This window comes from Pseudonaja textilis, chromosome 3 (genome assembly GCF_049901715.1).
Source record: "Pseudonaja textilis isolate UNSWEBS1 chromosome 3, rPseTex1.2, whole genome shotgun sequence".
NCBI classification, from domain to species: domain Eukaryota; kingdom Metazoa; phylum Chordata; class Lepidosauria; order Squamata; family Elapidae; genus Pseudonaja; species Pseudonaja textilis.
This window is the reverse complement of record NC_141992.1, coordinates 154,345,228-154,371,142: the sequence shown is the minus strand read 5'-3', so window position 1 is coordinate 154,371,142 and position 25,915 is coordinate 154,345,228. Positions and strand designations below refer to the sequence as shown.

At 37.0% G+C, this 25,915-nt stretch overlaps 1 protein-coding gene across 5 annotated transcripts in view; it reads right to left on the bottom strand.

Moving 5' to 3' along the window:
* Positions 1–13,245: 13,245 nt before the first annotated feature.
* The window catches only part of GATA6 (GATA binding protein 6), a 32,624-nt gene continuing 19,954 nt past the window's right edge, over positions 13,246–25,915 (bottom strand). For all 5 annotated transcript variants that reach the window (XM_087931158.1, XM_026699309.2, XM_026699310.2 and 2 more), the window contains exons 4-7: positions 23,898–24,023; positions 22,222–22,309; positions 22,030–22,139; positions 13,246–14,938 (exon numbers count right to left, since the gene is read on the bottom strand). In XM_087931158.1, coding sequence (XP_087787284.1) covers positions 14,768–14,938; positions 22,030–22,139; positions 22,222–22,309; positions 23,898–24,023 — 495 coding nt within the window. In that variant the 3' untranslated portion in view covers positions 13,246–14,767. The remainder of the gene's footprint in view (positions 14,939–22,029; positions 22,140–22,221; positions 22,310–23,897; positions 24,024–25,915) is intronic.

Here is a 25,915-nt window from a genome sequence, read left to right as displayed (position 1 = left end):
GATTCATTTTATATTTCTGAAAAAGAAAGAATAACATTATGCTTATTGCTAGAAATGCTCTTTGAAGGCCCATGAATATCAGAGAAAAATCACATGCAGTTGTACATATTCAGATAAATCCTCAATCTAGGATAGGGATGTCATCTACAAGATTATAATCAATCAATGATATCCAAATTTTTGGTGACTTTATAAAATTTAATTTGGTATTTTTAAATATTGCTAATTGCTTGGCTAATAAAGGAACAAATTATATTTTCCAACTGCATTCTGCACGAAAATCTATCTTTCTCTTCATTCTCGCTGGAGTGTTTTACATAGAATACAATAGCTGACCTTTTCCATAATGCTGCCAGAAAACTGTGCGAATGTAATCCCCATGAGCCAGTCTCAATCCAAGTGTTCAATCCAAGCGTTTCTGACATGTGCTGCTGTTCTTCAAAATGACTCCTATAACCTATTTATTCGAACTCATGAATTGAGATTCTATATTATTACCTCTATTTACTTTTAGTGAAAAGTGAAAGCAAATGGTAGTAAAACATATCAATTTATACATCTGCTTGGAGATACTGTTCTGTGGAACCTAATTATTTAAATACCTAGAGCATTCTCATGTATTGCCCTCTGGACACATTGGACTACAATTCTCATCATTCTTAGGCAACTTTTCCAACATTTGATAAGATTATTTAAACTATCAAGAAGGCTTCAAGTTATAGAAGGATGGTGTGTGTGGGGGGGGGAGAGAAAACTGCTCATGTAGCAAAATCAGTTCCACTATCCAACATAGTGTGAAGCTTTGGGTAGCTTTAATAATAACTTTATTTATCTTACTCATTTAAAACAGATATCTTTAAATCCAGAGGACACTGTAAGCAATGCAGGTTTAATATAAGGTAACTACATACAAAAAAGTGAAGTAAAGAAACAAAAAAAAATGATGCTCAGAAATATGATGTGCTCAAAGCAGAATAATGAAGTTACCCAATCATGAGAAGACATGCTTCAACTTATACACAAGACTGTCTCTTCTCCTTTGATAGCTATCAGGAGACGCCGATGGAACATATTCTGTCAATTGGTTGCTATTTAGCTCGAAGGCTCAGTTAGAGGTATGGATGCTTTCTTTTGAAGCTCCCTGTGACCAGGAAGATACATAACTCCAGATCTTTCCTTCCCAACCCTCACATTCTTCAGGTTGGGTCCTGTTTTCCATCCCTTCTCTTACCCAGTTTTTTCTTTTTCTAAGGGCCTTTTCCTGGAGGCTGTAGGATGACCTCTCTGATGAGGTTTGGTTTCCCCCCGTCCTGTGAGCTTCTCAAAGGTGGTGAGGAATCCCAGTCAAAGAAAGATTGCAATAGATGTAAAAAGAAAAGAAAAAAACACAGAGAAAACTCCAAAAATACCAGATGAGTAAAAAAGATGTCATTAAGTGCCAATATTGTTGTAACAGTAGTTTTTTTTCTTGAATTTTAATTGAATTTTAATTTGCAGGGCTAGTTGTTCAGCTGGGAGACGTCACAGGAACAATCATACAGTACTGTCCTACTTTAAGTGTGAACTGCCCAGTTCCATTAAGTGGTGTCAAAGGCATATAGTTTAAAAAGTCAAGATAGTTACTCCAATAAATTCTTTTTTATATATTTATTTATCAAGCAGGTTGCGCATAAAAATAGGCAGAGCTTCAACTGCACTGTCACAGTCTCCATCCTAACCTTTTGGACTAAACCATGCAAATCTCCCATTTTTCCTCCCTGATATCTCTGAGAGAACAGAATTATCTCCAAGTGATCCAACTCTTTTATTATTTGTAGAGCAGATTGACCCTTGTGGAACATTGAGGCATAAGCTATACTGCAATTTAAGATATTTGCTGTATGACCGTACTACCAAAAGAGTTGCTATTGTTGATTTAAATATATAGCAGCTCCGGTCTTCTAGTAAGTATTTTGTTTCTAGAATATGGCAAAGAGTTCATGGTCCTATTAGAGCTTTGGTTTTCTTATCTTTGCTGTTTCTAAACTTTTGTTGCAAATCAACTAGTAATTCAGGGAAGAGACATCCATGTTTTTGAAATAAATAGCATTCACTCATGCATCCTCCTTGCTCCAAGTTATCCATGCATCCTCCTTGCTGAATTCAAAGATGGTGCCATTTTTTGCATCAAAATATCATTTGCATTAGTTTTTATACAAGGATAGCTGTTCAAATTATGTCTTGATGGCACAACTTTAATGACTGAACAGTGAAACCAAACACTCACTTTCTTTCCCCCTACCTATGCCCAAAATTATTCATTAGTATATGATAAAAATTACTTAGAAGATGACAGAACTGTGGGGAGATTCCTAGCTAGGCAGAAAAAGGGCCAACTCTATATTAGTAACTTCCTTCCTGTCATGGATAGTACTCCCTCCTGTATATAGAGCTTTGTTGAAAGAATATATCAGGTGATTCCACTATGGTGGAGGACAAAGGAAGGAAAAGACTGCAAAGAGTCATTTTGTACACACTCAGAGGCAAAGAGGAAGTGTTAATAGCTTTGAACTGTTAATGTGCCTCCGTTAACTGTTAACAGTGAAGCAAATGTATGTGAGAATTCCCTGTGTGTGGGAATTCCTAAAGTTCTGAAAATTCCTGGAGAAGTTAGTTCTACAGGCTCTTCTCATAGCCAGTTTTACCCAGCTGGATGTTTTGTAATTAGAGGAATAATATTTGCAACTGAAGCAGAATAACATAGCTCATTGCTTTCTTTATCCATTTTTGTGATTGTGCCTCTAGAAGTACAACCATGGTAACAGAGATGTCTACGATATCTGTCAGGGACATCCTAGCTTAAAGGAAGCAGGTAAGCAGAATATACATGGAACTTCTTTCCATAAATGAAGCATTGTGTTGGTTACATTGTTTTGGGGGGAAAATGGCATCCGGTGAACTGATTGGAGCTTACATGAGATGTAGGATGAGTAAGGCCATAATGAAAACTCAAACATTTGTGTATTTTTGGCAGGACCCTGTAATACAATATATTATTGTATATCGAAATTTATTCTAGCCTACACTGGATCTAGTTCTCCCGTTCAAAATATAGGATAAGATTATAAACTGGCAACTAAGTGTCATTCCTGGATTCAAAATTCTGATTGTTGTTCATGGGCATGAATTCATAAAGTAACTTATTCTATCTCAAAGATACAGAATTTCTGAGTTCTTCTGGGATCACTTTTGATAAAAGTCATAACTCCAAACTAGGAATGGGGCAGATCATGGTTAGTATTACTATTATCACTAAAGTGGGAGGTAGCATAAGAAAGATTACATTCTTTTTTGGAGCTGTTGTCACTGGGCCATCTGCATTGACCCTTGGCTAATTTGAATATAAAGCAAGTAAGTTACAAGGCATTGCTCATAGTTGAAGGCAATCGTCCTTGTGGAATGCAAATATTCAGCGCATCAGCATACTCATCTTGTGAAAAGTGTCCTCAGGCCTAACATATTTCACAGTGGACGTATGTTGCTAATGTTTGAGCTCTATTTACTTATTCCCAGATTATCAAGATGTAGATCTAGAAGAAGAGATGTGAACTGTAATAAGAAGACCGAAGACTGTGAGAGTCTGGCAATATGAGACTTTATGTCTGGCATTGCTTGAGAAGAAGGAAGTTTGACTTCCTCTCTTAAACACAAGAAAACATATGTGTACAACTAAAGAAAATGTTTGTTATTTGCATGTCCTTTTCCCGTTCTTAAAGCTGATGTATGGTAAATATTTTAAAACATGGATAATACAGTAATCAGTTTAAGAACATTTGGAAAAAAGGAAGACGAAAAGTTCCATGCCCCTTAACTGATCTTTGTCAATTCATCTAAAAATATATTCCTCATTTTTCTGAAAAGTTGAACAGATGTGAAGGTATGGCAAGCCTAAGTTTTCTATGTCCTTTTCTATCTTGTGTGATATTCTGGGATACAGGATAGAAACAACTTCTACAGTTTTCATAATGTCGAAGTTAGTAGTTAATTCTTTTGTGGGGTCCATGGTGGTCTCTGAGTTTGGTGGTTTTCTTGCAGATGTTTCATTACCAGGTGAGGTAACATCATTGGTGTTCATTACCTGGTTTATTAATAAAACATCTGCATGAAAATAACCAAGCTCTGAGAAAGCACCAAAGGACCCTACAGTTTAAACCTGAGATACAAATATTCTATCAGTTTTGTGTCTGGGTTTCCTCGTGAGAAATTACATTTCTCATGGAAAAGGAATTTGGTTCCCTATAACTTTCAGGTGCAGGTATGCAGATGAGTTTTATCTGCCACTCTAATGGCAGAAAGTGAAGAGGAACTAAAGAGCCTCTTGATGCAGGTGAAGCAGGAGAGTGCAAAAGTTGGCTTGAAACTCAACATTAAGAAAACTAAGATCATGGCATCTGGCTCCCTCTATTCCTGGCAAATAGATGGGGAAGAAATGGAGGTAGTGACATATTTTATTTTCCTGGGGTCCAAGATCACCACAGATGGGGACTGCAGCCAAGAAATTAAAAGTCGCTTGTTCCTTGGGGAGGAACGCTATGACAAATCTACACAGCATAGTAAAAAGCAGAGACATCACCCTGACAACAAAAGTGCGTATAGTCAAGGCTATGGTTTTCCCAGTTGCAATATACGGCTGTGAAAGTTGGACCATAAGAAAGGCTGAGCACCAAAGAATTGAACCATGGTGCTGGAGAAGATTCCTGCAAGTCCCTTGGACTGTAAGGCAATCAAACCATTCACTCCTAGAGGAGATCAACCCTGACTTCTCTTTAGAAGGCCAGATTCTGAAGATGAAACTCAAATACTTTGGCCACCTAATGAGACAGAAGGACGCACTGGAGGAGAGCTTAATGCTGGGAACAATTGAGGGCAAAAGAAGAAGGGGACAACAGAGAATGAGGTGGCTGGATAGAGTCACTGAAGCAGTCAATGTGAGCTTAAATGGACTCTGGGGGATGGTAGAGGACTGGAAGGACTGGAGGAACGTTGTCCTTGGGGTCCCAATGGGTCAGACATGACTTTGTGACTAACAACAACAACAAACTTTCAGGGAAGTATACACAAATGAACAAGTAAATATATACTTTGCTTCCTAGGGAGTTGTTCAATGAAAGTCTGAGATGTCTCATGTGGCTAGGAAGAGCTCATACTACTACCATTTAATTGGCAAGATCCCAGTCTCTTCCAGCAGAGCTTTTCCAGGGAACAGCAGAATATGCTCGTTCTGAATCAGTTATGGTATCTTGACTGCATATCTTGAACAATCATCAAATGTAATGTTGTGTAATAGTAAAAATTATTGGTTCAAAGCTAGAGCCCTTAGAGGTTATCATAGCATGTTCTTAAGAATAGGTCAAGCTAGTTAGTGCATGGAAATACAAGCAGCAAGTATGGGTGTCTGCCTTTCTTTGTTAATTACATTGGAAAATTTAGATCAAGGTGGGCAAAGAAACTATTCTGAGGCTGAAAGATTGAAAGAAACTGGATAAGATGATTGCTCTTGGTAACTATTAATACGAGATGGAATAGGACCAGGTAAATTCTTTGGTAAAAGAATTTCTGAATAATTCTCATGACCACAGAAAAGTATACATCTTAACTACTAATATCTTCTTTTTCAGTGTAAAACATCTCTTCAGTGATCTGCAGCCTTCCCTTACATCCCACCTGTCAATTAAATCTCGGAGAAAAAAGTAATGGAGAACTCCTTCTATTGGATTATTCTAGTAGGGACACCACCATGTGTTCTGCCTTTGGGAAATTATTGGACATCCTCAGGGAAAGTATTTAACCAGTTTCTTTGCTCACACAATTGCAAGAGATTTTAGAAATCCTAACTGAAAATACCACTGGCTTCCAAATTTTAATGTGCTGTAACTTCTTTTATTCAATAACAAACAGAGCTCTCTCATATCAATGTTACAGGTTATTTCCTTTTTACAACAAACAGAACTTAACATGGTTTAACTGTAACTTTCCCTACTGTTGGAGTAATTACGATTTTATATTCTTTTGCTTCCTCCTTGCTTCATTTCTGTTCTCTGGTATGATATCGGGTATAGGCCCAAACTTATTCCAAACCAAGCCTATAAATTTCTCATTCTAATAAAAGGAAGGACTTTAAGTGTAGTGTGTGGGCCTTTCTAACTGTTGGGTCAATGCTGGGCAAAGTACACATTTATTGAACCAAACTTGTGTAATAAACACAGCTCCCGAGACCTTTGCCCTATGGCTTCCTAACAGAATTTATGTTTTGTTTGCATTTGGGGGTGGAGGGCATGTGGAAAAGGTAAGGATTGCTGTTTCAGAGTCTTTATATTATACTACATATGCTATGAAGGTAATCTCAAAGTAATCTAAGTAAACCCTTTAAGAAAGAGCTGCCTGCCTAACACACAGAAAAATTGCAGGAAAAAATGTCAGTCTAGCCTCATGAGAATCTTACACAATATTTATAGCAAACAAGCAAGTAGAATCTTAGATGGATATATTGCCCTGTATAAAATTCTGATTTCTGAAATTAAAGCCCTGGTCACGGATTACATCAATTTTGATTAGAGTTTCTTTGAGAGTAGCAACAAACCCATGGTTAAAAAAACATTCCACCAATATTTCTGAAAATGGGTTGAGACTAAGTGGTTCCCAGCTGATAATCTGTATTTAAATTTAATAGAATCATGTGGTTGAAAGGGACCTTAGTGGTCTTCTTCTCCAATCCATGCCCAGGATAGGAATCTTGTGCTGTCCAATATGTTCTTGAGAACAGCAAGTAATAGATCATCCTTGACTTGAGGAGAAAGCTGTTCTACTGTTTAACAGCTCTTACAGCAGAAAAATTCCTCCTTATGTCAAGTTTGGACTTCTCTCTGTTAAGATTCCACCTATTAGTTCTTAGTGCTCTGGAGAATAAATCTTCACCATCTGACTGTGATATCCCTTCACGTATTGAAAGATCCTACTGTATCTCCCTTTAGCCTTCCCTTATTAAAGTTCCTTTAACCATGCTTTGTAGGAATTAATCTCCAAGCCATTTATCATCCTTGTTACTCTTCTCTGCATTCTTTCCAGTTGCTCAGCTCCTCTTGGTATTATGCCAACAAGGACTGGACATAATATTCCAGGTGCAGCATTGAGCAATCCTATCACTTTCCATGATCTTGAAGCAACACCTTTGTTGATACACCCCAACAAACTACATTAGCTCTTTTGAGCTTAATGCTAGCTAATGTTTCATCTGTGATCTGCCAAAACTCCCAGATCATTTTTTTTCAAGTATTACTGCTGAGCCAGATACTATTTACCTTGAACTGCACAGCTGTTTTTCCCTGTTTAAAGGAAGTATATTACATTTTACACCATTAAACAAATTTTTGCTGGATAGGGCCCAATGTTCAAGTCTGTGAAGATATTTCTGAATCTTGAGCATGTCTTCTAGGGTGTTAGCAACTTTGTGTCATTCAGGGGTTTTATGAGCATCACTTCTATTCCTTCATCTAAGTTATTTATGAAGATGTTGAAGAGCACTAGGGTCCAGAAAGATATCTTGAGGTATCCCATTTCATTCATCACTACGTGTGAGCATAAGACTCATTAAAGACCTCATGTTGGCTACAGTTGTTGAGCCAATTAAGAATCTATTTGGCAGTGCGGCCTTCCATGTCACATTTCATTTTATCACAAAGGATGCTACGGTAAACTTTATGAAATGCCCTGTTAAAAGTCCAAATGCAGTATCATTGCAGCATTCCCTTCGTTGACTAATCAAATCACATTGTCTAATAAATTAAAGCATTAAGATATCTCTGACATGATCTGCTTTCAACAAATCTATGCTGGCTTCTGGTAACAACACTGTTACTTTATAAATGCTCATCAGCTTACTACTTGATAATCTTTTCTAGGATTTTTCAAAGTTTTGGTTAAGATGATTGGTCTATAGTTTCCTGAGTCAATTCCTCCCCCCCTTTTTAAATGGAATAATATGCACTGTTATCCAATTTACTGCCACTTCCTCTGTGCTCCAGGATTTCTCAAAGATTTCAGTCAGTGGCTCAGAGATGACATCTACTAGGTCCTTTAATACTTTGGTATGTAGTCCTGGATGTTGAGGAGTTTTGGTCCAGTACACAAAACATTACAATCTAATCCCTTTTGTTCCAGTTTCAAAAATCATGTAGTTTAATTCCTCATTCTTCTAAAACTCTATTAAAAATAATGAAACAACATTTCCTGTGGGATCTTGTTTCTTCTGTCTAACCACAAACTATGTTTTAACAGACTATTTAGGTCTGATAAATCTATCGTTCATAGTGACTATAATCTGCAATGACATCATAAATTAATTGCAATCCTGAGGCAAGACACAATTATCCACACAATTTCATGGATGCAGGATGTCATCCGGGTGTGCAGTTTGACTTTGGACTGCAATTATCCTATATCATGTTTCCCTGGAATTATAATCATTAGATTTGCAAATGGCTGCTTTTAATTCACACAAATCTAAATTGGTTTAATACAGAAACGAAGCTCAGATCTTCTGGTTAATCACACTGTAGTTCTGTTGAATCTTAATAGTTAAAAATGCCTAATCAACTTAAAATAACTGTTCTGTAACAAGACTCTTATATATAATTGCCCCTCAAAACATATTAATTTAAAAGTTGTGAATAGAATCATTTGATACATATTTCTCTGTGTAACTTTCAGCAAGGGATGGCCTGTAAACCAAAGCATTTTGAGCATCTTAATCCATGTTTGAAAAATGCTCTGGGAAGAAGATGAGAAACATAAATACTTTTAGCTGTTGTGATAAGTTGCAATCTATCACTTCTCCCTACTCTGCTCTTCTTAAACATAAAAGGAAGGAAAACGGAATAAAGGAAGGAAACAATGCTATCACTGTTCCCTTTCATTTCATTTTCCTCCCTTTTATATTCTTCTTTCCTTCATTCATTGGAAATGAAAGTGAAAATCCCACAAAGAAAAATTACATTTCCTTTTACTAAAGTTACAATGGAGACAAGAAGTGAGAAAACTCATGTTAGAAAACTGTATCTGCCTACGTTCCTTTTGTTTTAGTGTCTTCAGATTTTTATGACCTTTGGTCTGCTAAGAGATATTCCAGAAAGAAAGGACTTTACACCCATATGTGAACTTTTGTTTTTAAGTTGGAATTCCACAAATGAGGCAAGATTCCACCCACCCAACCACTGTTTTAGCAAAAGCATTTAGCTTATTGCTCTTTCCTCTCTGCAGTCCAATGTAGTAACATCATCGCCACTCTCCATCTTCCAAATGAGTCTACATCACAGCCTTTCCCAGGCTGGTGTCCCTGAAAAGTCCTGCATCACCAGTCAGTCTGTTGAGAGTCTGGTTGGAAATGAGCTTTGCTGTCCAACAGCTCTGGAAACCACCCACTTGGATAAGGCTGCAGGAAGGGCTGTTCTGAACTTTGCTCCTGGAGACATGTCTTCAGCTTTTTAACCATCTGTTTCTTCCTTTTCTCCTCCTGCAGTTTCAATGCACACATAAAAATGAACTTGCTATAAAGTCTATCATCAGAACTGAACAGATTAACAGAGTTGTAAGGGACATTGGTGGTCTTCTAGTCCAACTCCTTGCTTAAGCTGGAAATTTTATATCATGTAAGACAAAAGATTGTCCAAGTTGTTTTTAAAAATGTTCACTGTTGAAGCACCCACAACTTCTGGAGGCAAGTTATTCCACTGATCAATTATTCTAACTGTCATAAAATTGTCATATAGTAATAGAGTTCTGACATTTCAAAGATGACTCATGATAAATTGCTCAGTACATGCATCTTTGCATGATTACAGGTCAGCAAAATAATCTCCATTGAATGTGAGAACCAATTACTCTGCCAAGCACCATGTCTTTTAAGGTGCTGAACAATTCTATCTGTGTTTGAACTATTTTACTTTCCATACAATCAGCAAAAATGTGCCAAGGACAAATTATTCCATGACATCAGACTCGTTTATCACACTGCTACTCCCTCTTAGTATATATATTTGCCCTTTGATACAGGTCAAAAAGAGTTTCTGTTAAAGAATACAAAGAATCAACTTGCTACTATGCTTGTCTTAAATTGAAATATTCAGACTCGTTGTATGAACTTGCAATAAAGCAAGTTGATGAAGGCGCTGATTAACACAGCCATAAGATCCTCATACGGCATGGATTGTTATGGACTGGGTGGGTGGAGTGGAGTGGGGAAATCAGGTTGTCTTCTCCTCAATGTATTTCATCTCCCCACAAATATTTAAGCCTTATAGGTTTAATGACTTACTTACAATGTGCCACCCATACAAATGTTTTTCTTCACTATCTGCGTATGTGATAAATTATTTAATCTACAGCCTTCCTCAACGTGGCACCTTCTAGCTGAATTGAACTTCAACTCCCAGATTTTCCTAGTTGGCATATCTAGAAGGGATCAGATTGGAAAAAACTCATCTGCCCTTCAATTGTCTTTTGGCTTCTATTCGTTTTAATAGCACCAATTACTTACTTGATAAAGGGGAGATTTATATTTAACTGTAAATGCTCTTTTGTTGGTCTGTACCCAAAACAATTTAACAGTGTTCTGTGCCCACATATAGTACTGGTATCAATATTTTGGCAAATAATATCTGCATCTTCAGAAAATAAGGCCTTTGAGAACATGAACTGGGGACTGGATTAGCTCAAGGGCTCGACAAACCTTGTAGATTCCATCAGCCCCAGCTAGTATGGCCAGTGGTTAAACATGCTGGCAGCTGCATTGTACCATCTGGTAGCCACAGGTCCTTACTTCTTGGTAGGTGAACCTTTCTCCACCTTTTTTCCAGAGAAAAGGCTAGTGTCTACATGATGGAGTGTGCTCAGGAGCAGAGCAGGCATAATTCAGGACATAGTTTGGATAACACTCTAATGAGTTAGTCAAGAGGCAGCAACAGAAGAGGCAACAAATGAGATCAGAATGTTTTCAGAGTTATTGATAAAGTTTGGCAAACTGGCAATTGATTAGTCGCAATTAGAGATTGGAAGAATACGCAAGGAATAAAAGGTAAAATGGTGATGGACCAAGTTTATGTAATTCTCCTTCTAAGGAGGAAGGAAGGATGTTTTAATAAAAGTCCAGAACCTGGAAAGAGAAAGAAGAATCTTTTGTTTTCCTTTCTTTTGTTTTCTTTTTTAAAAGAGTTGTCTCTTCCCCCCCCCAACCCTTCCCAAATAGCTCAGTTCCACTGGAAACTTCTGGGTAGCAACATATAGGAAAAAAGGTGGCGATCAGTCTGTATTTTGTATAATGAGATTACCTCTGAAATTACTTTTAAGTCCAAGGGAAAAAGCAAGAAAAGGGGACCAAACCTAGGAGGCTTGAAGCCAGACAGCTATTCCATCAGGACTGCCCTCCTGAAGAGGGTAGATGTACCACTCCTCTAGCGATAGATGGCCGTTTTACACATAAAGCCTATTTTCATACTATTTTGCAGAAGCTGAATATCAATCCCATATCTAATTTCAATGTATTTCATGCTCATTTACCCAGCCAACTTTTATAGGCAAAATTGAGGTTTCTAATTTAGATATATAAGAACGAACCCCAACACATAGCCCAGTAACAGAAACTGGCACTAGATTCTATTGCCTTTACTGTTAAAAGCCAAATCACTGCAAAGTAGCCATCAGACAACAAAAGGTAAGTTCTGCTGAAATCAAGGCAGGTTCATAGGACTTAACAAGTGCTTTTCACTAGTGATCACTATGGATTGAATCCACAGGACTTTCTTTAGAAATATATCTATCTCAATTTGATAAAGCGAGGAGGTCGACACTAAGAAAACAGATTGTGAGACAGGTTTGGCAACTTGAAACCATTAAGCCCTTCAACTCTATCCCTGGGATCCACAATATTACACTTTCTGAAAGCTATAGGGACATTTGTTCACCATTGTGAGATGGGAAGTGTAATATAGGCTATCAAGTAAGCTTAATATACTTGGAAAATAAACAAACCTCCCCCTAAGCCAAGAAAAGAACAGAATGTCTTCACTTTGTTGGCCTGCCCATGTAAGCCTGCCACCCTCCCCAGTTAGAGTTTGCTCAACTTATCATGGAACATTTTAATTTGAATAAGTTGTAATGTTCATCGGCAATGAATATTTCTATTAAAATGGAAAGCAAGAAACAGAAAGGGCAATGGAGAGATAAAGTATTAGGAATGGTGTACAAGATTCAATATAGACTTCCTCCAAACCACCCAGCAGATTCCTAGGATTTCCTATCTTGTACCCCTTAATATCTGTTGAAAAACATTGCTTTCCTATTGCTCAGGATTCCTCTTTCTTTTCAAGATGGAACCCAGGGATTATTGCAATAAATGCGGTTCTTTCTCCTCTGCACAATGGATACCCTTTACATCAGGGGTCCCCAAACTTGGCAACTTTAAGACTTGTGGACTTCAACTCCCAGATGGAAGTTGAAGTCCACAAGTCTTAAAGTTGCCAAGTTTGGGAACCTCTGCTTTACATGATAATCTAGAAACCTTGATTTGCTTTCATGGGATTCCAGCTGTTTGAAGTCCCTGTTCCTGGTATTTTTGGAAACTTCAGGAATTCATTCCTAGCACTGCTAATTCTACATTTTCAAACCTATGGGATTTAAGAACAGGTTTTGGAACAAACAAACAAACAAATCTCAGTTTTTTACAGCCAATGGTGTCCTGCTCTATTTTATCTTTATAATAGCAAACATTTGAAAAATTTGTACTAAGAGATTTAAAAAAGTACTTCAACTCTCAGGATTGAAATAACTTTTATACAAAAGCTTGTATCTCTAACAGTTCACACCACTGAGAAGAAATGGAAAATAGAAATAGGCAGATTTCCTGGCATGCATAACATTCCAGTATTTCTTGATTGTTGCTATAGCATCAGTGCCTAAATATAAGAATTTGGAAATTAGTAACTAGCAACAGGGGAAAAAAATCCTACACTTGAATCACCCACTTTGGTCTAGGTCTACCAGTCAATCCTTAGTGTTGATCAAAGGGAATAAACAAGAAAGCTTAATATGTACATTTATGAATGGAACAAGTCTGAATATTCTTTTAGTTCTTACCTGAATTTTTTGCAAGCTCACAGGAAGATGCTTCTTGAATATGTTCCTTTATTTTGCAGATTATTAAAGAGAAATCACATATGGACAGAACACTTAATCCTTTTATTTTTAATCCTCTGGTGAAAACAATTTTCCACATGACATCCCAACATTGGTTTTTGCTTTGAAAAATATGTAAACCAACCTAGGTAGAGGTCAGTCTATATTCTACAGACTGCATCCAATATTTGAAAATTGTTTCAAAATTCTGATGAAGTATTTACATATTTTGTCATTAGGTAGTAAAAATTTTATTGCAATGGACACTTTTCCGGCATATCTTGGTGGCAAGAGAATAGGGATGACTGTGTATTTATAAAAGCTTATGACTAGATAGGCCAGCCTTGCTCAATAGGCCTAGCTACAGCTATCAGAATTCCCAGCCAGCATGAATCTTTCATTATGCAGGATTGGAGTTCTGGGTATTGCAATCCAACTCGGTTGGAAGCCAAGAGCTTTGTGAAAGGCTGGGTTAGATGGGTCAATCTTTTCTTTTTTTCCTGAGAAAACTTTTGTTCTTGAAACTTTTGCTTGAAAATCAGAAACGCAGACATCGAACATTTTTGTTGCAATAAAAAACCCTATAAAGATGCCTAGTTTAACTTGTTTTCTTTTAAATTATTTATGTACCATTAAGTTAAAATGTTTACATTCATTCCATTCATTCGTATAAAAACTGCGGTTAAATCTTATGCTTATGATTTAACACTGATTGCTGCAACAGAAATTGCACTTTTCATAAAAACAAAATTGTGTATATGCAAAAAAGGATCTCTCTCTCTCTATCTCTTTTTTTATAAGGCTACCCTGTTTACAAATTCTGACTGACTACATACAGTTCAGTCACATTGTAGATGCTACACCTCATCCATCACAGTATATACTTAAAGACGATAAGCAAGTATTTTAGTATATGTTCTTGTTAGCAAGTTCTAACTTGAGAAGGGTGTACCAAATGTTTTCCTTCATTGGGCTTTCTCGGAAGTTACTTCAGAAAAACTACCCAGAAAATATAGAGCAGAAGGCACTAGCTGAGAACACTGACCTGGGAGAAAGATCAGAAACTGTCAAGTACAAGATATGCAGTTACACATGTATGGACAAGATGCACATTTGCATTGCTCTTCTACACTGCATTATCTGCTGTAATGTAAGCTTTGCCTACTTTGTCTACAAAAAGAAAAGAAAAATATGTCAACATCAATCAGGTCTTGGATGTTGGTCACGTGGGAGTGAGACAAAGACACAATCCTCAAATACACAAGGCAGCATAGATAGTCATGGTGAAGATCTATGAATAGTGCAGAAGGGCACTCCTTGTTGAGTAAAAAAAAAAAAAAGCAGTTCCAGCTCTCTTGAATCTCTTGCTGACTGATGACTTGGAGAGTCAGTGTTGCAGGGAAGAAATGTTATCTAGAAGCAGATATGATGGGCGAAATGTCCCTGCCTTCACTGCTACAGCTTCTTGGACTGCTTGATCAAGGCAAAAATATCCAATACAAGGGCAAAATGACTGGCTGCAGCCCAGGGCAAATATCCACATCGGCACTGATGTGCCACCAATTCACGCTAGAGCTAAGGCACACCAGGAAGAATCCTGTCTCACAGAGGCTGTCACTTCTGCAGTGGAGGTCAGGCTGACACCGGAGTAGAGCCCTTCCTGGCCGGAATATTTGAGTGTGCTAGTCTCAGGACTGGTGCTCTCGCCCCGGCTGGACATCACAGAAGAGACTCCCTGCAGCAAGAAAAACAAAGTACATTATTTTACTGTTCAGTAAAAAGTAAGCTCCAACTGAGGTGGATCAGGAAATTCCCAAAGAATAAAGGCCTGTTTCCCCCACCTCCTCTCTCTCTCCCTTCCTTCCTTCCTTCCTCCCTCTCCTCTCTCTCTCTCTCTCTCTCTTACACACACACAGACACACACACACGTATGTGTACTGGTGTTGGTGCTTTCCCCACTGCTCAGATACTCACTTTGGTGTGCAGCTGCAAGTGACTGATCATCAGTCTGGGTTACAGACTACCCTGGAGAATATTCAATACAAAGTTTCAGTGTAAATTCCAGAAGTTGACCTTGTGTGATAACAGATCAGCCTCTGGAGTGGAAAAACACACTGGCTGCTCTAGACAATGAGTACTGAGCTGTTATGAATGATCACATCCTTGCAAATCCTGTTCTTTTAATGCTCCCTTCTTCTTGAAGATGGTTAACTCACATTTCACTATTTATGAGCTGCCCTTTTGGAACCAAGCCCACAATTTGCTGTTAGGCTCTCAGAAGCAGCCATCTTAGATACCAGACTGGGGCAAGCAATGAAGTGGGACTAAGTGCCACCCATTCCATGCCTAACTCTCCACCCAATTCCCTGGAGTATCACAAGCTGTCAATCCTGTGCCATCCAGATGGAGTCCTTTAAAGGAGTAAATCCCAAGGTGGATAGGTGCTGAGGTCCCTTCAGAAGGGTGCCGATAAATCAGTAACTATCCTGCCCAGGAGATGGTGTGCAGAGAAGAGGACATCTCCATAAAAGTATTTTTTGCCGTCATGGCTGAGGTCAAGATTAAATGGGCCAAACATGCAGGTAGACTTGAGGGTATTCAGGCAATGTTTCTTTCATTAGTCAGTCATTGCAGACAGTCCTTGATTAATGTCCACATCTGGAACCAGAATTTCTGTTGCTAAACAAGGAAGTTTTTAGGTGAGTTGCATCTGACTTTTATAACCCTTTTTGTCATCATTATTAAGCAAATCGTGCAATCGTTAAGTGAATCTGGCTTCTCCCATTGACTCTGCGTGTCAGAAGCACTTTGGGAAGGTTGCAAAATGGAATTTAGGGTTAGAGGTTTTTGACCCCAGGATACTGCAACCCTTACAAATACATACCGGTTGCCAAATTTCCCCCCAAATTTTGATCATGTGACTGTGGGATTCCTGTGATGGTTGTAAGTGTGATGACCAGGTGTAGGTTACTTTTTCCAGTGCCATTGTCATTCAAACAATTGCTAAACAAATGGTAAGACTACCTGAATAGTCTCCTCCTATTTGCTCCTATACCCTTGATGGAAGATGTTCCTAATCCGGTGATATTTTAAAATGGGCATAATCAGATCATTTTGAGTCTAAATTTACCTGTCTCCTTTCATACAAAAAAGAGGTGGTGCCACAGTAACCCACCTAGAGTTTCCAAAGTTTAAGTGAATTAAAGTGAGTTTCAGCTGAATATAATTGTTGTCTTTAGGAATTTTTGCTGAATCTCCACATTTTCAGTAATGCTTTTGGCACAGTTGTCTAGAAAAACGTAATAAATCATTTCTATCCCAGGAAAAGAATGTGTTTTCTTCTGTCCATTAACAGAACAACTTTTCCAAGAACTGAAAAACACTAGTGTCTAAAACTTCCTTCCTATTCAGTCCTGAACATTATCTTTTAATCTTTCCTGTTAATTTGGAATATTTTTGATTGGCAAAAAAATATAGTGCAATATATCTGGCTTTCCCCAACTTGACTCCCTCCAATTATATTGGACTACTTCTCCCATTATCCCCAGTCTCCAGTTTGAACATCTGTTAACAATGGATAACACATGGGAAGAATATACACCTCCAGTGGCTGTCAAATTAGAGAAGTCTAATACAAAACCCTTTCAAATCTATCTTACTCTATCTTCAGCAATTTGTTCCTGATTGAGTGCCACCAGAATGGGGGATAGTTTGCAAAAGACCATTGAACACAATACATTTAAAATACAAAGAAAAAAGTCCCATTATAAATCTAGCAGCAGAATTTAAAAGAGCTTTAAATATAAACTAGAGCAGGGGTCGCCAACCTTTTGGACCTCAGGGACCACCAAACTCATAATTTTAGATCCCAGGGACCACTAACTGGTTCTGTGGGCATGGCCTAATTTGTGGGTGTGGCTTAGTGGTCATGTGACTGGCTGGGCATGGCTTGTATGTAAATATTATAAATATTTATATAAATATTGAATTTTTTATAAAAAAAGAGCAACTTTTACCCAAAATCAGGCAAAGCAGGCAGGCAGATTGAGTTGCTCACAGAATCAGATTCATTCAGAGATCTATGTATCTGCCATTGGCTAGCTCAGTCTGTCACATAAAATTTGCTTGCAAGCAAACTCATAAAATTTGCTAGCAAGCAAACTCACAAAATTAATTCACAACACACCATTCATGTAAATATTGAATTTTTTATTTAAAAAAAGAGCAATTTTTACCCAAAATCAGGCAAAGCAGGCAGATTGAGTTGCTCACAGAATCATTCAGTGATCTATCTATCTGCCATCGGCTAGTTCAGTCTCTCAAATTTGCTTGCCTTGAGTGTGCACTGAATTTGCTTGCAAGCAAATCTTCAGTCCTAAGGGAGGTTGGCTGTGCTGAGCTGAAGATCTAAAGACTAGCTAGAAAGCAAGAAGTCCAACCATTTCCTGCTTCCTAGCTAATCTAAATCTCCTGGCGCAGCAGAATATCTGATGGTCGGAAAAAGGAAAAATAGCAATTTAGCAGGCAAGTTTACCGGGTAAGGAGTGAGTGGGCGGGAAGTGTTCCCGTGGGCCATGTGGGCAACGCAGCCTTGTGTTTCTGGGCAGCTTGGATTAATTACTTTGTGGGGATGCTCTGGGGGTGAGATTTCTCTGCGGCCCACCAAAATTTTCTCACGGCCCACCAGTGGGCTACAGCCCACCGGTTGGCAACCACTGAACTAGAGCACTTAAACCAAAGTGAAATATGTTTATCTTTACAATTATCAGCTATACATACAATAATAGCAATAGCACTTAGACTTATATGCTGCTTTATAGTGCTTTACAGCCCTCTCTAAGCAGTTTACAGAGTTGCCCCCAACAATTTGGGTCCTCATTTTACCCACCTCGGAAGGATGGAAGGCTGAGTTAACCTTGAGCCTGGTGGGATTTGAACTACCAAATTGCAGGCAGCTGTCTGCAGCAGAAGTAACTTGCAGTACTGCACTCTAACCACTGCGCCACAGAGACTCCTTTCTGTAGCAAAATCCCTTTTGCTTTTCTTATAGTACAATCAAGTGTCCGGATTGACACCATCAGCTGATTTTCATATGATGTGTATGACTTTTGAGTTTGGGGCACTGCTATTTTTTGAGAACACCCTGCCTTTGTATCTTCGAATGTAAAAATGGAGTTTTTGTACAGAGCTGAGTTTGGTCAGAGGAGAATTTTGCTAATATATTTGTAGACATTTCTAACAGGGTTGTGCAGAGATCTGGATCCAAATGGCAAAATTGAATTTTGGATGGGTGCAGGCTGTCAATAACACCTTCAAACCAGATGTGTCTTTTCTCAAGGTCACCGCGAGAAGCTCTGTGAGAGAATCTTTCTAGCAAGAAACCTAAGATTGCTCTGAATCATGTTTGCCCTTCAAATTCAAACTCAGTTTTCAGCACAGCCCTAATTTCATCTTGCATTAATTGCATGAATGATAATTAAATTTCATGCATGAAAATAGGAGGAGGAAGGAGTATTAGATACATCTGCCATTTTGAGTTACCTATATACAAATAATAAACGCAGCTATACAAATAAATAAATAAATACCCCTTTTTTGTGATTGGTTCCATGGTTAATATGTGGGAGGGTCAGTGTGTGTCAAGGATGGAGAAGGCAATGATGCTAAGTGGATAAGAGTATGTTCATGGACAAGACCTACTATAAAGAGTTGAGTGGTGGAGCTCTTTTGCTTTTTCATTTATGTTAAGCAAATTTTAGAGATGACACCTAAAGTTATTTTGAATTTTCTGCCTCAAAGAATCTGGAACCTATGTTACTAATTTTCAGCAGTACTGTAGTTAGATAGGTTTCTGAAGATGAGTGAGGTTTTGAAGTGCAGTAGTCTATCTCTGCATTAAATTCTTATGGGAATGTTGTTTTTTCACATGGCCAAAATGCCTAGAAGCCAAGTGATCCAATGCTTGTGAAGTCCAGTTGCGCAATATCTTGGCTTCAGTATTATCAGGATAGGCATAATTTAAAAACATATGACAAAAGTCAGTGCCCTGAAGTCAGTGCATTGAAAATTTATGAAGGTTACCCTTAGCTTGACCTCTATCTGTGCCAATAATCTGTGTGGGTCCCTAATCTGGGAGGGCTTTATATGTAGTTTTATTTTCTTTCTATCTCAACTTAGTTCTGTTTCTCTGCCAGCATGTTTTGGCCAGAGATGAGGATTTTTCTGACAACAAATCCTTGGGGTCAACCAAAAGAGAGAATTTTTCCCTAGTAGAAAAGGATTTCAGCCAATTTGTGCTTCATCTCAGTCTACTCCAGACAAAGACTTTTGATTTCAGGCTGCATGCTCAGTCTGTGACTTAATCAAATGCTCCTCACCATTGATATTTTGATTCAGTAAATATTTCTAATAGCTTGGACTGTTTTCATTATTTAAACTGTATCAATACATACAATTAATGAAAGTATAGTCACCAAGGAAGGAATAGGAATGTTTCTTTTCTGGAATATGTCAAAGGGTAGGTAACATTCCCTCTTCATTTGTTGCAATCAGTATACCTTCCCCCCTGATTTCCTTAGGAAATTCTAATCTAACAAATGTGAGCTGACATAATTAAGGGTATCTTAATTATGTTATTATTGTAGCAGCAAATAAAAGTGAGAAATGTTAAAAATAATGGAATGAATCCAGAGAAATATAACTGCATTTTGATCCTACTGAAATGGAAAAATAAAAATCAAAGGGAGAAAAAAAAAGGCCCAGTTTGGTGTACTGGTGAAGGTGCCAGCCTAGAAGCCAGGAGACCATGAGTTCTAGTTTCGATTTAGCCATGAAAGGAGGCTGTGGGTGACTTTGGGCCACTCATTCTCTCTCACAAGGTTGTTATTGTGGGGGAAATAGGAGAAGGAAGGAGTATTATGTTCGATTCCTTGAGATTTATAAAGTAGTAAAAGTGGGATAAAAATCAATCAATCAATCATCAATCAAACAAATAATAAAATTACCTAAGCTCTATATTTCATATATATTTAATATATCTGAATTAGATTGAATTCAGTCCAGCAAACTTTCTGAGAATGTTTATTGAAGTATCAGATAGGGTAATGAGGTACTGAACTTTCATTTAAAAAACAGACATGTTTCTAGTTCTTGTGGAATGTGCTATATAATCCCCAAACAGAAAGGGAACAATTTGCTTTGTGAGAAATTGAAGTTTTGTGACAAGTAATATATATTTAGTATGTGACTTGCCATGTATTACTAATATATTATTAATATATTAAATATATAATAAATATAGGGATTAAATAAAGTCATGGGAAACTTTATTCATTTGTTTATTCCATTTTTATCCCACTTTATTACTGTATAAATAATTCAAGGAATCAAACATAATACTCCTCCCTTCTCCTATTTTCCTCACAATAACAACCTTGTTGTGGCAGCTATTTTGTGAAAAGTCAAGTTTTTCCGTGGCAGTCATTTTGTGAGAGCACTCATAATATAGTCCTAAAGGTTTAAATTAATCCCAAAAGGGTTGATTTAATTTCTCAGTGGGAAGTGAGGGTTTTTTTAAAAGTAAAGTTGGAATATGGGATTCTTGTAAAATTTGTTAAATTTATTGTACAATCACTTTCTTGTACATGGAATAAAAAAGAGAGGGAGTTTGTCATGGGTGAGTTGTTACTAAACAATTAAAACAAATTTCTCATCTATTCATTATTTAAGAAATCCAGGACATCCTAAATGTCACCTGAAGAGACTGGTTTTTATTATATCGATGTATTATATTGCTACTTAAAATATAGTTACTTGTATATTCTGACTAATTTTTCTTCATGAGGTGAATCTAAAAAAATAAATAAAGCATTTTAATCTTTAATATGAAAGCTTTAATTGTTACACAATATTCCAATGAGACTTTTAAGTATAATAAATTCTCAATGTATCTCCATAGAAATTAATATGCAAAAGCAATTCAAATTTATATTGTTAAAGTGGAGTTAGACAGAGAATCCCGTTGCAGAAAATTCTGCAAAACAATGCTTTGCTTTGATACAAAGTGGTAACTTTAATAGGATCCTTTTAAATTGCTTTATAGTGGCTTCTCTTGCTTCAAAAGCCTTATAAACAGATATTTTGATAATATTAGAATATAGCACAGTATGAGAGATTTAATTACTACTAAGCTAAAAGGACATGGTATGAGATTCAGGTATTGGACAATGAATGGGAAGATCCATTGTCTCCAACTTTGAATGGTACCAGATGCTAAAAAATTTTTAGTTAAAATAAAAGTATATTTCTGGAAGGAATGAGTGAGACTGAGATGTCATATGAATACAATTACTGAACATTGTTTTATAATTTTTCTGAGAATTCCCTCCATGGTTTGCTGACTTTGAATGATTCTTGATAACAGCTTAGAGAAAGGATGTAGAGTATGTACATGGACAATATTTTAGCCTATGAATCTTCCCACCTGGGATCAGAGCCAATGTCTACTATACAACTTAGTACAATGTAATATATATTATACAACACAATATAATATATAATATACAATACAATATAATATATAATCCAATATAGTATAAATAAGATACGTGCCTGAAAGCAAACCTTTAATAAAGATGTTTGTAAAGTACTTTAGATTTACACTGTTTGCATTTATAGGCAATTTCCTGAGAAATTCCCACTCCAGTATCAGCTAACAAACAGAACAGTTTATTTAGATTACTGTTATAATAGTAGATAAGATAAAAGTGGAGATAACACGAGCAATGGAAATCCACTTGCAAGTATGGATATTATTTTATCACTTACCCCTGAGGCTGTTGTTTGTGTGCTTGGGGAAGCATTTTTTCTACAGTCATCTGAGTTTGTAGAAGATGTGGAAGTTGGAGTCATAGGAACAGCATTATTGTTATTATTACCTGCAAAGGTAACACCCTGCATTAGAACAACTGCACCGTAGAAAATTCTCCGTCCCTGTTTAGACTCTTTGAGTATATTTACCAGAGCATGATTTTGTCTTAGCTATATTCTTTGGTTTTCGTTTCCTGGTTTGAATTCCCTCTTTTTTCATAGCAAGTGGTCGGGGCACCTAATGAGAATGCAGAAACACAAAACACAAAATTTCAGAAGCTATTTCCTTTTATCAGCCTCCATCAGAGCCACTGTGCCATAAGCAAAATTACACCATGATGTTCAGCATAGTGACCTTAAGCCTCAGGTCCACTGGAAGGTACCTTATTGTTTATTCTCCCCAATGTTTCCAATTAGAATTGTTTTAAGGTTAAAGTTTAAAAACAAAATACATTAAAAAGCAAGAGTTCAGCCTCCCCTCCCAAAGCTTTTGGGATTAGTAAGCCACTCAACATTTTTATCTCTTCCTCCTTTCAGGACTCCTTTTTGTTCATACAAAAATGCCCTGTATTTCATTACATTCAATATCCTATCTGCCAGGAAGAGGATCAAGGCAACTTTGGCTTTTTACATCAGGCAGAGTACGATCAGCTTGCTTCTGCCTCTTATGCAGGAGAGAACCTCAACACTGGATGACACTGGGATAAGGGAACATTGCAGAAAGCACATTCCAGTTCCACCTGTTGTCCATGGAAACAAGAACAACGTTCAAAGCACAATTTCAGGAAGAGATTAGCACACCTTGAATTGCAGATGAACACCAGCAGGATGCTCACCATGTTTTTAGGCTTTAAAGAAGACGCCTTGAAGAAACTTTTAAGCATCTATTTAGCCCTTTCCATTGTGAATTTTGTTCCTTTCCTTCCTTCTCTCCCTCCCCCATCTAGCCTTTCCTTCCCTCCCATTAGATATAAGTTTATAGCGGAGCTCTCCAAACTTGGCAATTTTAAGGTTTGTGGACTTCAACTCCCAGCATAGCTGGCTGGAGAATTCTGGGAGTTGAAGTCCACAAGTCTTAAAATTGCCAAGTTTGGGAACCCCTGGTTTATAGTAATAGCATTTAGGCTTATATACTACTCAATACATCTTAACAGCACACTCTGGGCAATTTACAATATAAAGCATTATTTGCAAATTGCCCCCAACAATCTAGACAGGATGGAGATTAACTTTGAGCTCCTTAGGATTGAACTCCAGATTGTAGGCAGAGATTGTCTGTAATACTGCACTTTAACCACTGTGCTACCAGAGTTCCTTGGGGTAAATAAACAATATGTGCATGGATAAAAACAGATATTCCTCTTCTGAAACTTTCTTGTCTCTATATAATAAAAAGTGGACCATCTCAACTAGTCTCCTTTATTATTTCTCTTTGGTCAGCATTTAACAAGGAAGCTTATTTATTATTAAAATGTTTCTAACTGAAGGATACCTTAAAATGGAGAATAGTTCCTCTTCTTCTTATCATTCGTATTATATGGGGCCCAGCAATAGCAACAACTAATTACTTCTGCTTTGTATTCAGTGTAGCTTTGCTGAAACATTATATGAAGGGGATGTGACAGAGAGGGATGCCATTTCTCTGTTGACATTCCCCTGTATCTTTTAGCTCTAGATGCAACTGCAAACACATAAAACAAACAAGCAAGAAAAGCATTTTTACTCCTCTGGGGTTTCTCCAGCAGGGTTGGATATGACCTTCCATAAATCTTAATAAGCATTTCCCCTGAGGGAAACCGAAAGAGTTTGGTGAAGCTGCTGCTTACCCCATGAAGCTTCATGTACAGGCCACAAGCATTGCACACGGGCTCTCCTTCTGCATTCCTGCGCCAAAGAGTGGTGGTTGTAGTATGACAGTTCGCACAGGATAAGCCCAGTCGCCTTGAAGAAGGCTAGAGTGGCAAACATAAGAGAAGGGAAAAACATCAATGGCCCAACGTCTGACTTGACCTTCCTCCCCCACAAAGCAGCTGCAAAAATTTATAAAAGCGCCTGTGAAAAGAAGAGGAGGCACCAATAAATAACAGGTAGATAAAGCAAGGAAGAGTCTCAACATTTCTCAGTATTAAAGGTCTCTATAGCATAAAAGCATTGAAACACATCTTCAGGCCAGAGAATCATGTTGTGTCTTCAGTCACTGCTTACGCATTTGGTTCCAGAGCTTATCTGACTGATTTCGGACTACATTCGTTGCTGTTCGTTCCCCTGGACAAAAGCAAGGCCTCGGCTTAGGCATGGTTAACTTTTCCCATTGAGATCCTTTATTATCAAAGAAAGGTATAAATTGTATAGACTACTAGACAAAATTAGTAAAAAAGATAAAATCCTTGTAGATTTTTCTGTTCTGGAATGGTCACAACCACCCAAATTGTTTTGATATCTTCAAATAAAGAATATAACTGTAAAAAAAATGTGCAAAACCATGGGGGAACATCTAGACACATGTCTGAATTTGATAACCTCATAACATAAAATTTGGAATTTTTTATCAGTCGTTGGTGAACTATGATTCAGGACGCAAGCAAATTAAAGATTGTTGGATAAAATAAATGTAACATTTATATTCATTAGCTGCTATGTAGTAATGATAAATTTAGGGGGGGGGAGAACCATTAAATTCACACCAAATATTATACTTTGAGATAACTAGCATAAGTTGTTTTATTATTGATAAATTACTTCAGTTCTGGCTCCTAAAGTGGTGGCTAAAACAGCTCATTCTTTAAAAATGTTTGGGAATGTTAATTAACAGTTTTCCATGTTTGATGGCAATATTGTAAACACAACTATTTTAGAAAATGATGTCTAATAGATTAAAACATTTTAAAGTTGAATTCCTTTTCCAATTTGCTGTTTTTTAAAATTACATATTACTAAACCTTACATTCCCACCAAGTATATTGATTTAACTTTGTATATGTTAATGGCTGCAAAGTTATTTTATGTTTTTATTGGAAAGTCAACATTATTCTTACATGCAAAAAATGGCTAATTACTCTAGTTGTATGCTTAGAGGTCCAAAATAACTTTGTATTTCAAAAATGAATCTTTTGAAAGATTAATTAATCTTTAATTAGTCATTATCTGAATCTCAGGTTGAACAGTTGGATTCTTGGTGTTTCTCCAAGAAAATTACCAAACCTAGATTGGACATAGAACCCAATAGGAACTACAATTAACTGTAATCATTAATCTCACTTTATGATTTATACTGCATTGATTATTGCTGATATATTATCTGGATTTTATAAATGATTTGTGATTTCTAATACATTATAGTATATTTGGTTATTTAAAGCTAATCAATAAAATACTGATTTTTTTTAATTTAGTTTTTTTAAGCTTTTCCCTGTTTATCTATTTTATGCTTTAGTTTTTCCTTTTGTCTTTTTTCTTTTCTTCTCTTAAAAATGTTTAATAAAAATATAATACTATAAAGAAAAAATATAATGAAACGTTCTTACACACTATTGTATGTTCTACTATATTTAAATAGACTTAGAATATTTTGAAATATATTGTATCACTGAAACTTTTGTGTTCATATTATGTACATATTAAATGATATTATTGTATTGTTTTATGTTAATCTGCTCTCCAACTATTCTTAATTCCTTCCTAACTAATATATGATCTGGTTATTAAAAAAACAAACATTTCCCATTTCCACAAAATAACAAATAAAAAGCAATAAGAGCCATGTCAAAAAGACAGTCTTCTGAATTGCGATGGTTTAAGGAAATTGTACCAAGTCTGCCCTCAACCCAAAATTGTTTTGGGATCA